Source organism: Phoenix dactylifera, chromosome 8 (genome assembly GCF_051530095.1).
Source record: "Phoenix dactylifera cultivar Ajwa chromosome 8, Ajwa_hap1_PhDact_Kaust_v1.1, whole genome shotgun sequence".
NCBI classification, from domain to species: domain Eukaryota; kingdom Viridiplantae; phylum Streptophyta; class Magnoliopsida; order Arecales; family Arecaceae; genus Phoenix; species Phoenix dactylifera.
The window spans coordinates 450,338-467,699 of NC_143197.1; the positions used below are offsets into that span (position 1 = coordinate 450,338).

The 17,362-nt window shown below is 36.7% G+C and overlaps 1 protein-coding gene across 1 annotated transcript; it reads left to right on the forward strand.

Annotated features, from left to right (window-relative positions):
* Positions 1-3,183: 3,183 nt before the first annotated feature.
* On the forward strand, positions 3,184-8,597 carry LOC103715692 (PRA1 family protein A1-like). Its single transcript, XM_026807926.4, has 7 exons — positions 3,184-3,683; positions 4,172-4,212; positions 4,318-4,396; positions 7,690-7,776; positions 7,862-7,950; positions 8,061-8,132; positions 8,231-8,597. The coding sequence occupies exons 1-7, from the start codon at positions 3,526-3,528 to the stop codon at positions 8,332-8,334; spliced, it is 630 nt and encodes a 209-aa protein (XP_026663727.4). The 5' UTR covers positions 3,184-3,525; the 3' UTR covers positions 8,335-8,597.
* The last annotated feature ends 8,765 nt before the right edge of the window (positions 8,598-17,362 follow it).

Here is a 17,362-nt window from a genome sequence, read left to right on the forward strand (position 1 = left end):
GGTAAATTAACTAAGCCGATCTAATGAAGGAGAGAAAAGCTCGAGAGATTTTGGAAGATTGTTGGTTGCCATTTTCTTTCATGGAGCCGGCATCGGGCGTTAAATCACCTCTTCCAGTCCACGGACTTTGAAAGGAATCTCCACTTAGATTCAACTCTCTCCAAAAGGTGCTTTTGAGATCATGCTCCGTGGGTCCATAAACAAGCATGAAAGTCCATGATGCATTTAGAAAACCTATTGATTTTTGGCTCAAGACATCGAATCGAATCTCCCGTCATTCTATTCAAGAAGAATGTCTCTTGCCAAACGTTTAGCATCCCGAGAAAGCCATTTATTGATTTGGCCGCTAGAAACTCATCTATGGATTGAAGGAGAGGGGTTTTCTAACTTACATTCTTGAATCCCAATGGCACAACAACCACTTGATTCAATGGTTGGACAGAATCCAACTACGGTTCGGATTTCGATCGCGGCCAAGCTCTGTTTAAAGATCCTCCTCATCCTTTCTTCCGCCCCACCAAAGAGCTAGCCCCAATCGAAGTTCATTGCCGAAGATCTTTTCGGTTTTCTCTTCAAAGCTCGGTCGCTATCGCACTGTTGCTGCGTTCAAATGTCGTCAAAAATCAGGTAAAAATCTGGCCCCCCTCGAGCCACCCTCTCTCTCTTCCTTTCGGATTCTTTGAAATGTTGATTTCGCCCGGTGATCATCAAATTTTGGCCGAGAAGGGGCAAAACCCATGTTTCTCTTATTTTGACCGATCGACCTTTGTTTTTCCTCATCACTAGCGAGTTCCCTTGCCGACACTCATTGCTGGGGTTTCCTCCTGATCCCCCATGATAGACTACGATCATCATCGGTGATTCAGACACCAAGTTTGCCCTGTTTTATGACTTGATGGGTCGGAACCCCTATTTTTTATTGTCTTTGGCGCCGTCGGCCACTAGTCACTGTCAGCCCTCCTATTGGTCGGCCATAGGTCCCCTAACCTCGGGCACCACTCGCAGTTTTCCCATTCCTTCCTCTTTCTTGATTAGAAAAAAAAGCATTCTTTCTGTCTTTTTTCTCTCTCTTCCTAATCCTTTCTCTCTCTTATTTCTCTATGATGAACTTTCTCTCTCTATTCTCTCTAAAAACGTTGGATCTAGTATGGTATCTCTTTTCGTGATTTTGGATCAATCTTAGTAAAGGGTCATGATCACGATCGTCGGGCGGCATACCGGCCCAGTACCTCAATCCTGTCAAATACCCATAAAATTTGGTTACTGATGACTTTTATTGAGATACTTAAATTATGACTAATCTTGACTATTTGAGTTCATCATATTTAGATTGATTTATGTAGTCAAATGCCATCGCCTGATCGGCCTTGCCTTTTCTTCATCCTGATTTGGGTATGTGATCGCATCCTCAATAGTATCTGAATTTTTAACTTTGCTTGGCTTTTAAGATAATGATAAAATTAATTATATTTTAATGATATTAAAGCAAACGAACTTGAGCCATCTAACTGAAGTGGAATTTTGAAGCAAGAATAGGAACCTAATGTTTCAAAGCATGTTTTCTGACCTTTGGCAGTGTGATAATTAGTTTATTAAATTTGATTATGATATCTATTTTATACTTGATGAAAAGGGTCAGACATGTTATTATTTCGATAATAATTATTTTAAAATATGTTATATGATTTGAAAAATATGATCGGATAAATTATGAAATTTATTTTATATATATGTGTGTGTGTGTTCTCAACAACGGCTATGATTTAGCTCCGCCAATGAAGATTATTCGTTGACCCCGTCAACTTGTAATCTTAAAAACTGATTTTAACATGGAGCCATCGGTGATTAGAATAGTGATATCTGGCATTTTGTGCATTTTGTATCTGACTCATACCACTGAATTATGTGGCCATAACCTGATGTTGGGTCTCTAGTATCAGTTTATGAAAATATTAATAAATTTTAATATATATATATATATATTATTCGAAAATTGATTTATTTTCTGTCAGTATTATGCTCTTTAGTTATTTATTTATTTAGTATGCTTTGACCCAATTTTTTGGTGTTATATTGCTTACTGGGCTAGCGTAGCTCATTATTCTCTCTTTCTCTATTTTTAGATTCTGAATCATAATTACTCGGGACTTGAGAGAGTGCGCTAGATCTTCTGAAGATATTCGGAATTATTGGAGTTCTAGTTTAGACTAGTTTAGTTAAAACATTTTATTTGATTTGAATTAGTTAGCATATTTTGACTTATTTCACTCAGGAATAATTGATTATGAGAATGATTTGTTTTCAAATCATGATTAAATAAATTTTTAAGAATCAAAGAATTATTATTGCTTTGAGATTATAATATGATCTGCAGCCTTGTATGCTTGCAGGATCCACTTTGCAAGTATGCGGCATCTGTTGCACTTCGACTTCTGGGCAGAACAGTATATGAGTTAGGTAGCCCATTATCTACACTCATCATATACTTGTCTTGGACCGAGTAGAGTTAGACGGGGCAAATTGGATAAATCGGGTTGAATAAGGCTGCAAATTTTTTTTACAAATCAAACAAATAAAAAATATAAAAATATATATATCAGTACTTTATATAATATTAAACAAAATATGAGTCGAAGACATAGAACATAACAAACTATTTTTTCGACATAAATAGAAAAATAATAAACAAAAAATATTATTCTTTAAGAAGTCTAATATTTTTTTAAATGAAAAAATAATCAACTAAACAACTAAATAACTAAGCATGAGAGCATGTAATCTTTTACATGTTTAATCTTTCTCATGAGTGAAGCAACTTGGATAAAGAATTGAGAGGAAATTTATGAAGAGTTACATATATTTTGGTTCGATTCAGGACAAATTTTACCATTACCTGTAACTATTTCTAACTCGCTGCAAGTTGGGTAAAACTCATCCTATTAGAATTGAATTAAAAAAAAGGTACCTAATGGGGCAGAATAAATTACCACCTTTAATTATTTATTTTTTTGCATTATTGTCTGATATTTGTAAAAACAAATTCCATTATTGCATTTCCAAGAAAAAAGAGACAGAAGAAAATAATAATAACAATAATAGTAACAGTAACAACTATTATTTTTATCTATATAGATGGATTATTTTTCTTGAATTAGAATAACAGATGGTACCATAGTTACTTTCAGCACCGAGCGTAGCTTTAAGGAACGTGTAGACGGGTAGACGAAGCAAGCCACGGAGTGGACCGAGTCTTTTTTCTTTTTTAGCAGGCAGCAGCGAAACTCGATCCAAAACCAGACTTTCTTCCTCTTTCTACTCACCCCTCAGGAGAAGGAGAGGCCGTATCTTTCCCTCGAATTCGAAACCCTCCTCTATTCTCTCTGTTTTTTTTTTTTATCCTTCTCCTCAGTCGGATTTCTTTCACACTCGCCTCTCAGTCTCCTTCGAGGTCGGAATCGAAGGACTGACGATATCTAGGGTTTCTTCCGACGCGCACAGAGAGACGGAGCGTCGTGAGAGTAATCGATGGATTGGGGGAACGTGACGACGGAGGATCTGATCGACGCCCTTAAAGAAGTGGACTGGTCTTCTCCTCCGCGCCCGGTCTCCGAATTCTTCTCCAGATTCACCGTCCCCAGATCCTACTCCAAATGGAACAGCCGCTTAAAGTGCAATCTCTACTAGTATGATCGCATCACGACCCTCATTGATTTGTTTCTGTTGTTTCATGACTCATGGAAACCCTAATTCGCGTTTTTAGATTTATTGGATTCTTGATTTACGTTTCTTGATCGATTAGGTTGTTTTCTTGATCGATGAGGTGACGTGCTTGGAGTTATTTTTATCGGCATCCTTCTTACATAATAACTTCTTGGATGAATGGTTCTTTTTTTTTTTTGATTATTAGAACTCTAAGAATGCTTGGCAATTCAGTAGCCTTAGTCTGCATAATTAATCAGGTGAACCAAAAATTGTGTGAAATAGTTTTGTTTTTCTTTTTGTTTTTTTCCTCCGATGCTATTCTAAATTTTAGGACATGGAATAACTGCATTGGATCTCATGGAAAAATTGTAGTTTGCTGGCTATAGAAGCAAATTCTTTTCTTGTTATCTGGATTCACTACTTTATTTGAAAGATTACATCTTGACTTTTTTTTTCACGTGAGTTGCAGTTACCGGACGAATTACTTCATCATGATCGTATTTATTCTTGGTAAGAAAGTTACTGAGGCAAAGCGCAGTTGTTGTGTACATGTATGTGTTGTTTCCTGACGTTTCTTTTTTTTCTTTTTTTGCCCTTCTTCTTCTTCTACTATAGGGATTGGCTTTCTTTTCAGGCCTCTTGCCATTCTTGCCACCATTTTGACAGGCCTGAGTATTGCATTCCTGAATGACAGGTAAGTTTTTCTCATCTTCATTGTTTGGCAACTTTGATTTGTTGACTATATAGCCATGCTATATGTTGATATAAAGCTAGTTATAGCTGATAGTGCGCTTCATGCAATTCTTTCTTACCTGGTATGCATTTCTTATTTGGCATGCATTTCTTATCTGGCCGTGTATTTGTATTCATTAAAGTAAATGCATTTCTCATATATAGAGTTTATGATTCATTATATAGCATAAATTGATGTTTTGTGTTTGCTTCTGTCCCCCTTAGGATACGATGCAACACAACCATTGATGCCACTAACATCAAATCGTTAACTTTTTGGCATTTTGCTTGATTATGAACATTTTTGTTCAATAACTTGTGCTTGAATCTTGATCATCGATGTATGCCCTGTTTTGGCATTTTGACACAGTACCCAGTCAAAAATCTTCTATAAGACTGGGATTTGTGAAGTAGAAAAACTGAAATTAAGGGAAAAAGAGTGCGCAGGTGAGTTGTTTATCAGATCCCTCATCCCGATGTTCTTGGATTTTGATAAGAAAAAACATTTGAAAGGTGATTCACATTGTTTGGAAAATTCTGGAATTTTGACTCCACCGCGCCTCATCCTTGATCCGATTAAGAAGAAGAAAGATTGCCCTCAACCCACTCAACTCGAATCTCTGCAAAGAAATTTAGAAGAGGATCAATCCGCCACCCAAATACCTTCAGCGTCTCCTTCTACCTTCTTATCTCTATAATGCCCATGCCACATGGCAGATCTTACCTGATGGATAATGTGTTGCTTCATCGAAATGGGGCCTTAAAATGTTCAGAAGATTAATTGCCTATTGGGTTCTGGAAAAACACAAAGGCCCGTACAAAAGCTTAAATAATCATTGTTATTTTGGTAAGAAAAATGAAGATTAGAGAGGTGTCACCGTTAAAATGACCTGTGGAAGACAGAGGAGTAAAAAAAAGAGGGCTACCTCATACATCGTAATTTATGGACTGTAAAGTTTCCATGTTAAAATTGAAAAGGTATTGAACTAGAACATGTTTGACTTTCACTGAAAGGTCTTGAAATTATGTTGTCAGCTTAAGAAGTGGCAGGTCATGCTTCACTACTTTACTGCCTCCATGGAAGGAGTCAGGATCATAATCTTCATGAGATCTTTTCATTGTTGTTTCAAACATCCCTAAAGGTAATTAGTGCTGATAGTTTCTTCATATCCTTGTTACCTATTAAATTGGTTGTATATTTGCTCTCTTAGTTGCCCACTATAAAGAAGAATATTAGAGTAGTTTGCAGTGCTTTTTATATATAATAGAGATCTCTTAGTAGGTGTCCATGCTTCTATATTTGACATTGTTGAGTTGCCTAAGTTACCATTTATCTAGAAAGGAAAGAAACCATAGTTTATCAGAACGTGGAGATCTTAGTAGGAAAGTGTAACATCACTTATAGACATGATTCCAGGGAGGAGAGTCGATATGAGTATTCTATAAGAGATCGAGTAAATTTAGCAATAATGAAATTGAGAAATGGAACAATTTATTTGTTACAATGAGAAAATGCAATATGACAGATGGGTTATGGATATGGAAATGTAGGTCTAAAGCATAAACTGTTAGATGTAAACAATAAGTGATAATATTTAAACATGTTTCTTTAATGTTATTTGGATGCATTTAATATTAATAATAATATTTAAACATGTTTCTTTAATGTTTTTTGGATGCATTAAATATATAAACATTGTGTAAAAATTTATTTTTTGTTGGATACTAATTGGTTATGTATGGTATGGCTGAAAGGAAATAAGTGGGTATATGGAATATAACACCTAGGGATAGGAAGAAGGAATGTAATGCGAGTTTTCATGCTTGTGCATTAGTGCAATATGATTTAGCAATTTGTGTGTTTACTTTGCAGAGAGATGGGCACTTTCTGATCAGTTAAGCAGAAATGCAGGAGGAATTTACATTTGGTCAGTTAAAGTATTGTCTAGATGCAACATACTGTGAATGAGTTTATATTGGCATGTTATCTGGCGATAAGAAATGCTTAGTTTAGAATAGATGCATTTAATGTTCATAATAATAGATCAAACTTGTCACAAATAGATTAAGTTATTTTAATTGAAAGGGGAGGGGCGTTGAACAACTTGCCAAAGTGAAATTGTTCCCAAATAAGTCTGCCGCTTGCTGCATAAACTATCAGGCATTGCCATGGCAGTATAGATGAGAGAGAGAGCTCAAAACAATTTTTGTTGGACAAGGTTCAGCATGTTATCCGTGAAAAATGTTGATGATTCAGAATGAAAAAAGTAAAACTGTGAATCATATGAAAGAATAGAACATGTGAGGATGAGAAAATCTGGTAAACATGGTTATTTATTTGGCTAATGGCGTATTGTGCAAGATTATGCTTGATGAAAGGTTAGGAAAGCAACAAACTTTTATGTAATGCTAAAGGGAGAGAAAAATGTTGTTTACATTTAAGTTTGTCTACAGGGATGGTTCATGGTTGGGAAAAACCTGCATGAAGATCTGAGGGAGCTAAAAAGAGATATACTGAAAGATATGTACTGGCTGGTAGACTAGCTAATTGTTTGTCATATTAATAGTTATCATGTCATGCTGTGGCTTAAATATCGAAGGGTGAGAAGACAGTTTACAAACTAGTAATATATGAGGGAGGAAGTGGAGATATAAATCAAATTGCCTATCATTAAAGTTTTAAATTTGTTGAAAGATGATCAGGTAAACTGAAGACAAACTGTATATTTCTCAAAATCACTGAACAAGAAGTTTCCAAGGGAACATATTTCGAAGGAGACCTACCTTCATGGTGAATTCGTTTGTTGCATTGGTAGATTAGGATGTTGTTTTAATTGGCTTTGACTAATTCTAATGCCTGCACAAATATCAATCATTAAGGAAGAAATTAGATTATTATGGTAACTGACGTGTTTATTGCACTCTCTTTACTAACTTGGTGGGTTAAGATTATATACAATACCGTAGCAGCAGCCGTGGTGAAATTGAAAAGATGCTGAAGTGGCAGTTGTGGAGCAGTGGTTATTAAAAACTGATCATAGTAAAATTTTAATCAAACTTATGGTAAAAATATTTCTCCTGTATTTATTGGATATGAAAGCACCTTCTGTAATCTCGGTTAAACTTTGTTTGCATCATTATTTAGCATCGTTAATTCGTAACTTTCTGATGCCTTTGGTCTTTATTTTTGTTTTGAATTCATATTTATCTGAATAATCTAATTGAGCATGTCTTCTGATTGTTTGAGTTTTACAGCTTTGCAGTTACTTTTAATGAGAAGGTAACAAGAACTGTCAGACAATTTTCTCCACATGTAGCTGCAAAGTTGAGGCCACCTATAACGTGAGTGTGCTGACCTCTTTCTTATGTAATTTGTGAGGCCTAGTTATTTCTGACAAATTTTACTGCTGATGGGATTGATGCTCAGGCCTGTTCTTCGTGGGCGGTCATCTGCAAAAAGAGCGATTCATATATGTGGACGGCCTCGTTGGGTTTTCGTCTTGGTATTCTCAGCAGGTTAATCGAAAACTATGTAAAGCTGTAGTTTTTATGACAATTATATATCTCTTGATCCTGAGACTGTCAACATATATCAATATTAATTGCTTAAATTCTTTGCTTTTCAGCCAGTTGCATCCTCTGGTTAACCTCTTGCAGGCTCCTTACCGTTCTTTGGGCACTTCTCATTGGACTGCTTGGTATAGACAAAACCCAGCTGATTTCTCAGTCATTATGACAATTTTTTACTCATGAACATTTTGATCCATTCTCATGTCCTTTCAATACTTCCCTGCAGCAACACTACTTCATGCAAGCTTTAGAACACCAAATCTGAAAGCACGTCTGAACACATTTCGCGAGGAATTTCGAGCGGTGTGGCGCAACTACAGTGAGCTGTAACTGTAGTCCTGCTGAGATTATATGATGCAAGTAGCATGCATTGTTTCTTCCTGGCCCTTTAGCTTCTACACATATGATTAACTGTGGTTTATCTGTTGATGCATCCAGCATGTATAAACATCAATTAAGCTTTTAAATATTTTGCAAGGCATCATCATCTTGTCGTGTCATGACTTTTTGAAACTTTGCCTGTCTCTTCATGGTCTGTTGGAATCTAAACTGAAACTACAATTAGACTGGAATATTTTTAGTATTTTGATAAACTTGGGATTGCAGTATCAGTGCCTCGTTGATCCCACCAAAATCTCCCTACCTCTTTCTCTTATCCTCAGATAATCCGGAAGCATGCATTAGAGTTGTTTTGCCACTGATAGAGGAGATCGTACTTATGTGGTAGGTGGGCACTCAAACCAGTTCTTTTCTTGAGCCAGTCCACTGATAAAACTAATAATCTGATACATTGAATTTGGGATCTTGTAAATATTTGAATTCTATAAGCCCTAATTACTTTATAGATATAAATTTATATCTTCAGAATTCTGCAACAAAATAGAATCTAAAATGCAGCTAGTTGCTTGTATGTTTTATATGATTACAAGTTTTCAAGTTATCACACAGGTAAGAAGCATATTCTGCAAGAACTGATTATGTCATATGGACACGATTGAGATTTGTATGAATAGGAAGTGAACACATGATGATTGATTAATAGAAGCTGGACAAAAGGCTTATAGCATGCAAGTAGGGACGTGCGTATAGAGGGAACAGTTTCACATATGTAGTGATCTGGCTGGCGGAGCAGGGTGTTGGACAAGTGCATCCTTGATGAATGGGTCAATAGTGTTGGGGCACCACCTGTAGTATTCTGGGAATTAAATTAGTTGATTGTTAATTTCCATCCCGTTCGGTCATGTTATGCACATTTTGTAGTTGCTATTTATATACGTCGTGGGACTGGACCATGCATTGGCATTGTATATGTCATATGAAAGTTTTTGTTCTGACATTCTTTAGAGATTGCAAGTAAGGTGCTTCTCACAATAAGCTACATGAAGAATTGCTTCTATAAAACCAGATTAAGATACAATAAATTTCGAGGGTTGGTTAAATAAGAAAGTTCAACAGCGTGCCTAGGCATTATCGCAATCTGAACCGAGTAAAAGTTAGGTGCTCTTCATAGAGGTTGCCATGTAGCAAATGTCTCATTCCATCTTTTTATAATCTCTGTTCAAACTAGTTGATGCTTTTCTTCTTCTGCACTGCTTATATCTATCATGCTTGCTTTTCTTTTCTTTTCTTTTCTTTGTTAATAAAATATCAAAAAGGAGGAGACAGACCTTTACATGGAGCTTTAACCGGGTCATTCGTATGCATGAGCCATAAAACACGATCAACTCCTCTTTCTTGCTGGATGTCTATGTAAAGATTTTTTTTGGCCCATTTAGAGTCGAGAAGTGGAGATGGAGAGAGCGAAATTGCCGACTTTAGCACGGGAAAGGGAAACCTGCGACAACAAAAAAAAGGTGTCGTCAATGCACACAAAACCTTGCCAGGGTAAAAAACATCAGTGCCCACGCGAAATCGTAGCAGCCCGACCGACTGACTCTAAAATGACGACCGATGTGCTCTCATTTTGGGTACACATACGGGCCCGAGAGGTTCCGACTGCGCGTGCCATCAGTGCTGACGATTGACACCAGCTGGGATGTGAAATCTAGCTATGAGCGATCACACAACGAAAATTTGAAGCAGTTTGATCATCAACAAGATGCATGAGATGGATATACGTCAAAATATGACACAGCTTAGTGCCCGACTCTTGCATCTCGGTGCATGATCAATTATCGCACTGAGTCTTTGGTCATCAACTTCATGCTGGATTCTTATTAATTACTTTTAGAAAATGTGTGTGAAGCATATATTGCACACACTGATTATCACTCATAAGAGCACGTACATATTCATGGATGGTAAAGGTCTCCTAGTGCTTGTTGGTACCTAGGGTCACACTTAGGGCAGGCTGCTTGGCATAATTCTTGTGATCTATAACAAGGTTTACCGGGCATGGTTACACAGCAGTAGCAGATCATCCCGTCACAAACTCGCCTGAGGCATGGTATAATCACGAATTTACTGCTCTCGTCCATCCTTTCAACGACTTGACCTATCCAAAAGACGTCAAAGATTAGAAATAATATTGGCCTGTGTTGAAAAGCCTGACAGAAAACTTCTAAATTTGGCCATGAGTTAAAACATTTTTGGATGATCACCCTATACCAAATGCCCTTATAGTATTACCTATCTTCAATTTTTTTATGAAAATTGATAGATAGACTGATAATTAGACCCGCACATACATACATACATACACAGAGAGAGATAGGCTGATTAAGAGAGTAACTTTACTTACATTGATTATGAGCAAAGAGGCCTACAAGGATGAAGAAAATCAGAGCCAAGCACTTGGTCTTAATGGTTAGGGCGCTAAAGGGAATTGAAAAAGACAACGACCCCATCAATGTCCAAGTTTCCTGACCCCTTCGATGCGATGAACCCGTAAGTGGCCGCGGCTCTCACGCTTTTGCTGAATCCTAATGAAAGCTTTTCCCACTTTGCTTTACTGGATATGGAGAATGAGGAGGAGAAGGAGAAGCAGATCAGATAGAGGCAGGTGGAAGAAAGGAGTTACAGCAAAAAAAAAAAAAATGGTTTGAGAGAGAACCTGGATGGTGGCTCCAGTGATGTGAGGAGTAAAGAAGGAAGTGCGACGCTTTCCCCGGCTTTAACGAAGGAGCTGGAAATCTGTACGTGGCCGGAGAAAGGGTGGAAGGGAGGTGAGGTGGGAGTGGATGGATGAGAAACAGAGGAAGTGATGAAGATGCATGGAAGAGAGTCTAAAGAGAGAGAGATGCAATGCACTTACCTAATGGAGAAAAAGGAAGTGGCAGTTCATCATTAAAGTTCATTGCTTCATATATCATACAAATTTGTCATTAAAACTCATTGCTTAATATATAACAGAAATTTTACTAGTATATTAATGATGCTGCTATTATCAAAACACATCATAAAGAGCATTGAATTCTATTTACCACTCAAGGCTGCATGTGTGGATGCAAGTATTGGCAGCCTCATTATTTAATACGGTGGGATTCTAGTGAATGAGAGTAGCCCACAAAGAAAAGAGACATGAAAAAGAAAAAAAAAATTGTTCCACTTTTCTTTTTACTACCACTTTGAGAACTAGCTCCACTATTTTTTTTCTAGCATTTTGAAAACGAGATTCATAGTTTTTTTTTTCTTTTTTCTGTTATATGGTCGGCATGGTCCGGGGTTCTACAGAAACTACAACCAAAAGAGTGTGCTAATATGAGCTGCCAGCCCAAAGAGAAGACACCCTTAGGCTCGCCATCATCCCCAGAAGCGACAGCTACGGTGATATCAATGATAGAGAGCGAGGCCATCCATAATTGATGAGCAAAGGTGCATTGGATAAGAGCTTCGGTTGCATCCTCCTCAATGCCTGCACACAATATCACTATCCTCAATGCTTGGATTTCCATCAAAAAATTTGGACCCTTGGAGCTAGTTGCTTCCAAATCCATTTGGAGATGCTTTTTGCAGGTGTACTCGGTGCTGAGGTTGCTTTCCTTATAACTCCTTCAAGCTTATCTTCGAGTTGTTTGTAATAGCCCAAACCGACCTATCATCAGTAGAATTGACCATGATATGAATCGAGGATATAATTTCCACCAGATCTGGAGATCCAATATATGTTTACTCCAATTCCTATCGTCAGCGATCGATCGGATCAGCCGCTTTGATTTTATCATTACAATTATCATAATTCAGAGCAGCGGACAGCATATTCAAAGTCGTATCTGAAATCCATGGGCTGCTAGTCAAGTTGATAGAATAAACATTACCTGTGCCCCAGCAAAAACCAGTCTGCACTAGATGAGCACTTCTATATTGATATTATAAAATCTTCCGCTTATGCAAATACTTTCAGCACATCGATATTATAAAACCTTACTGATGATTTTGTAATTTTTTTGATAGTTATTTCATTGCTATTAGGCATGGATTCCAATCCTTTTTTTGGTAAGGTGATCTTAATATTTAAAAACTATTTGCTAACATATTTTATGGTATATAAGGATATCAAACAACATTTATTGAATGACAACATGAAAGGTGCCAAGCTAATATCGACTAATTGACATTCCTCTCTCTAAGTGAAGCCCTAGCGTTCAAGGCCTGGTGGAGGCAACTCTATTGTATTTTGCAATAGTGGAATGGATAATGTGATCCACCAAGGCCACAACTACAATTTGGTACACTTTTTTTGATTGTACTCTAAATTTTATGGTCAAAGATATAAAGGATGTTATGCAAGTTAATCCTCGAGCAATTAAATAGAAATTAAGTTCGATGTACTTTTAGAAAGTTGTCCAATTTCAATAGTTTTCTTTAGTATTTTGATCAGTATACTTCTTCACTCTTGAAAAAATGGCTGCCGGAGAAGTAAAACAGATGCGAATGAGGCTTCATTCCGGTTCATGGAAGTCAGGCCTCAACACTTTGATCTAGTCTGAAAATGAAACTGAAAATTTTGGTAAATATTTCTTCATCCATTATCAGCATAATTAATTCTAGAAATGATAAGACTTATTTTGTATTTGGTTAAATTTTCTTCGTCCCCCTCTCATGATTATATACACAAATATGTATATATTATCTAATATTTATATATTTATATATACACACATCTACGTATTCATACACATTTATTTACATTAGGCCGTCCCTTCGCTCATGCGACCATCGTGAACTACACCAAACCAGAATGGTGCTATGAGCATGAAAACAAGTGGCTTAAATTGCTAGGCTTGGCCTACCCCTGAACATAGGGAAGTGAAGAAAGTTCCTCCCCATCCTTGATGATGCACCCTAAAGTAAATTGGGCTATTAGAGGAGGCACATCTCGAAACAAAGCTTTATCGACTAGATTTAAGTCCGCGCATGGGAAAATTCTTCACTTCTCAACAATGAAATATGTCACCTAGAAAAGGAACGGCAAACAACTAAAAGCCTTTTTTTAAAAAAAAAAAAAATCTATTGGCATTCAATACGATCATGGGAAAAAATAGAATTTCCATCTAATTTTGTCCTTTAAAAAAAAAAATCTGCATATATTAACAGATAGGTTCTTGAACCCAAGACCAGATAAAGAATCCAAGCTAATAATTTAACCTAGCAGAGAAACAGCTAATTCATTTCTGGATTAACCTATGACATTGCTCCCACTGATTCGTTTATGAATTACAAAGCATCCATTGCGTTGTTAATAGTTTCAAAAGAATGCAGGAAACTAATTCCTCAACACTCGAATAACAACAAAGCGATATAATGTGATACCAAACGTTATAAAATGCATCAGATTATCTGCTTCTCAATGTTCTATATCATGCAACTAAGAATTTCTGCCCAACCAACAGGCAAAATTTTCCTTGGAAGCAGAAAAGCATTACTTTAGGGCAAAAACAGAAGCTCATTACTATAAATGCTAGGATGCATTCATTTATCCTATTCCACACAATGAACTTCTAATTAGAAAGTCAACAAGGTAGAAAGCTCAAAATGTCCCAACTCACTTGCATACGCAATGGCAATGGGAAAAATTAGAATTTCCATCTAATTTTGTCCTTTTCAAAAAAAAAAAAATCTACATCTATTAACAGATAGTTTCTTGAACCTCAAGACCAGATAAAGAATCCAAGCTAATAATTTAACCTAGCAGAGAAACAGCTAATTCATTTCTGGATTAACCTATGACATAGATCCCACTGTGATTCGTTTATGAATTACAAAGCATCCATTGTGTTGTTAATAGTTTCAAAAGAATGCAGGAAACTAATTCCTCAACACTCGAATAACAACAAAGCGATTTAATGTGATACCGAACGTTATAAATGCATCAGATTATCTGCTTCTCAATGTTCTATATCATGCAACTAAGAATTTCTGCCCAAAACAGGCAAAATTTTCCATGGAAGCAGAAAAGCATTACTTTAGGGCAAAAACAGAAGCTCATTACTATAAATGCTAGGATGCATTCATTTATCCTATTCCACACAATGAACAGAATATAATTGAACTTCTACTTAGAAAGTCAACAAGGTAGAAAGCTCAAAATGTCCCAACTCACTTGCATACGCAGTGGCAATAGGAAAAATTAGAATATGCATCTAATTTTGTCCTTAAAAAAAAAAAAACTGCATATATTAACAGGTAGGTTCTCCCTTTCGAACAAGGGAAAAGATAAGAGGAAAAAGAAGAGAAAAAAAAAGATCAAATCATCTCCACTTCACTCGTGCTCATTTGCTCCGGGCGGGACAGAAGAAAGACTGGAAGCGCCGGTCCTTTGCTCCAGGTGAGTGGTATCATGGTTTATTTATTTATTTATTTATTTATTTATGTTGTTTTGTAGGATGAGAAAATGGAGAAATTGAGGGAGAAGAGAGAACTTCCCTCAGCTGCCGCTGCAACTGCCCTTTCTCCGCGGGTTTGGAGGGTTGGGGCGGCGGCGGCGCGGCGGAGGGAGGAGGAAGTGATTAAAAAGAAGAGCGAGCGAGAGAGAGAGAGAGTAGATGAGGAAGACCTTGGGAGAGGAGAGGAGTCGGTGGACGGCCTCGTCGGGGTCGATGTTGCACTCCTTAAGCATGGAGTAGATCTCCGAATCCGGGCGGTTCACGACCTCCTTCGCGCCTCCACATCGTTGGGATCGGGCCGGCCGCCGGCCCGTTACCCCTACTTCCCCCTCCGCCGTCGCTCATCTTTCCTCCTACTCCTCCGCTCGTCTCCAGTCGGCGGAGGAAGCGAAGAAGGAAGAGGAGGGACGGGAGGAGATCTAGTGGGAGCCGGCGCGGGGTTCGGGTTGTATCAAGCGAGCGTTTCAGAAAGAAGGGTCTTGACATTGTCACCAGACCTTACTTGGAATTGAGGAGGAAAGGATGGAACGAAAAAATTTTGATGTTTGAAAATTTTTTAGTGAAAAAAAAAAAAGAAAAAAAATAGGGGAAAAATTTTTGGGCTCCAATTCTCTCATTTCTTTCCTCCCATAAGTGGAAGAGTTTAGAGAGAAAGATATTAGAACTTAATAATTTTTTTATAATACCTATTTTATTCTTAAATTAAATAAGTACCAAATTAAAAGAATAATTCTTCATCTCCTATCCGATCCATTTGCACATCTACTCATTAGCATGCCCCTTTTATAATAAGGGTATTTTAGTAAAAGTGTTAAAAATGTATGCTTTTTTCTTTTCTCTCCAAACTTCCAAATAAGACGAAGGAAAGTACTTTTTCTTCCCTCCTAAATCTTACAAACAAGAGAAGAGAAAAGTCTATTCTATTCCTTTGTTTTCTTTTCCCTCCTCATTAAAGTTTTCCTTTCTTTTCTTTTCTCCTCAAAACTCCCAAACGGAGGATTAGTGTTAACGCTTTCACTTCAGGCCTTGTGATGACATGAAGTTATTGTTTATTTTTGAGAGGTTTTATAATGTTATAATGGATGAGCTGCATTAATTTATCAACTAATCTAGCATTAATTTATAATGGATGGTTTTATATTGTTTCTTTCTTGAATTAGATTCTTAGCTTATCAACTAATCTAGCATTAATTTCTACTGGTTCATAGCAGGAGAGGATGAAGGTGATCGGGAGCCCTGGCACCGTAAGCGGGCTGCTGCTGAGGATAGGCCGGTGCATTTTTTCTATCCCATCAATTTGCTTCATGCTCTCTGATGGTTGGAATGTTAGCTTCACGGTGATCATGTATGATCTGATACCTTTTCCTATGAATATACTTTTTGATTAGGAGGTCATGTGCCCACATATTTAAACTTACTTTAGTTGCTAATATCTTTTATTTTTTTTTTCCTCTTGTTCATAATTCATTGCATCCATTTTATTGAGCCTTTTCCTATCTTAATTTTACTAGACGGTGATTCCAATTTGTCTTGTAAGTATCATTTCCATTCAAATTTCAAATAGATGCATTGCTAAATCAATTTAAGGTCTTGACCATGTTAAAAGAAATTTACATGTTTCGCTTATGCAATTACACTCATCACATTAATATATAAAACCTTTCTGATGATTTTGTTATTTTTTCATGGTTCTTTCATAGGTATTGGGCACGGATTACTATCCTTTTTTTTGTAAGGTCATCTAAATATTGAAAAACTATTTTCTAAAACATTTTATAGTATATAAAGATATGGAATAACATATGTTGAATGATAACATGATAGGTGCCGACCTGAAATCCACCAATTGATATTCCTCTATCTAAGTTGAATGTCTAGGGTTCAAAACCTGATGGTGGCATCCCTATGGTATTTCCAAAAAATGATAGTAGAATGGATAATGGGATCCACTAAAGCCACAACTACAATTTAGTGTATTTTTTGATGATTGTACTCCAAATTTTATTGTTAAAGATGGGTGTTATGCAAGTTATTCCTCAAGCAATTAAATAGGAATTAAGTTTGATGTACTTTTAGATGATTGCTGAATATCCCTAGTTTTATTTAGTATCTTGAGCTTTACAAATCTTCGCTCTTAAAAAAATGGATGCTAGAGAATTAAAACATTTATCAATGCTTTAGATGTGAACGAGGCTTCATTCCAATTCATGAAAAAGTCATATATGATGCCAAGGCCTTGACACTTAGACCCATTCTGAAATTGAAATGGAAAATTTTGGTAAATATTTGTTCATCCTCTATAAGTAGAATTAATTCTAGAATTGGTAAGAAAAGACTTATTTTTATTTGGATGATTTGTCTTCATCCCCCTCTCATGATTATGTGCACAAATATGCGTATATTATCTAATAGGTATGTATGTATGTATATATCCATACATCTACATATTCATGCATGCAAGCACCTGGTTAGAAAGGAAGATAGACGGATATATTGTTCAAGGCCGAGGATAGGTTTGGCTGTATTTATATATC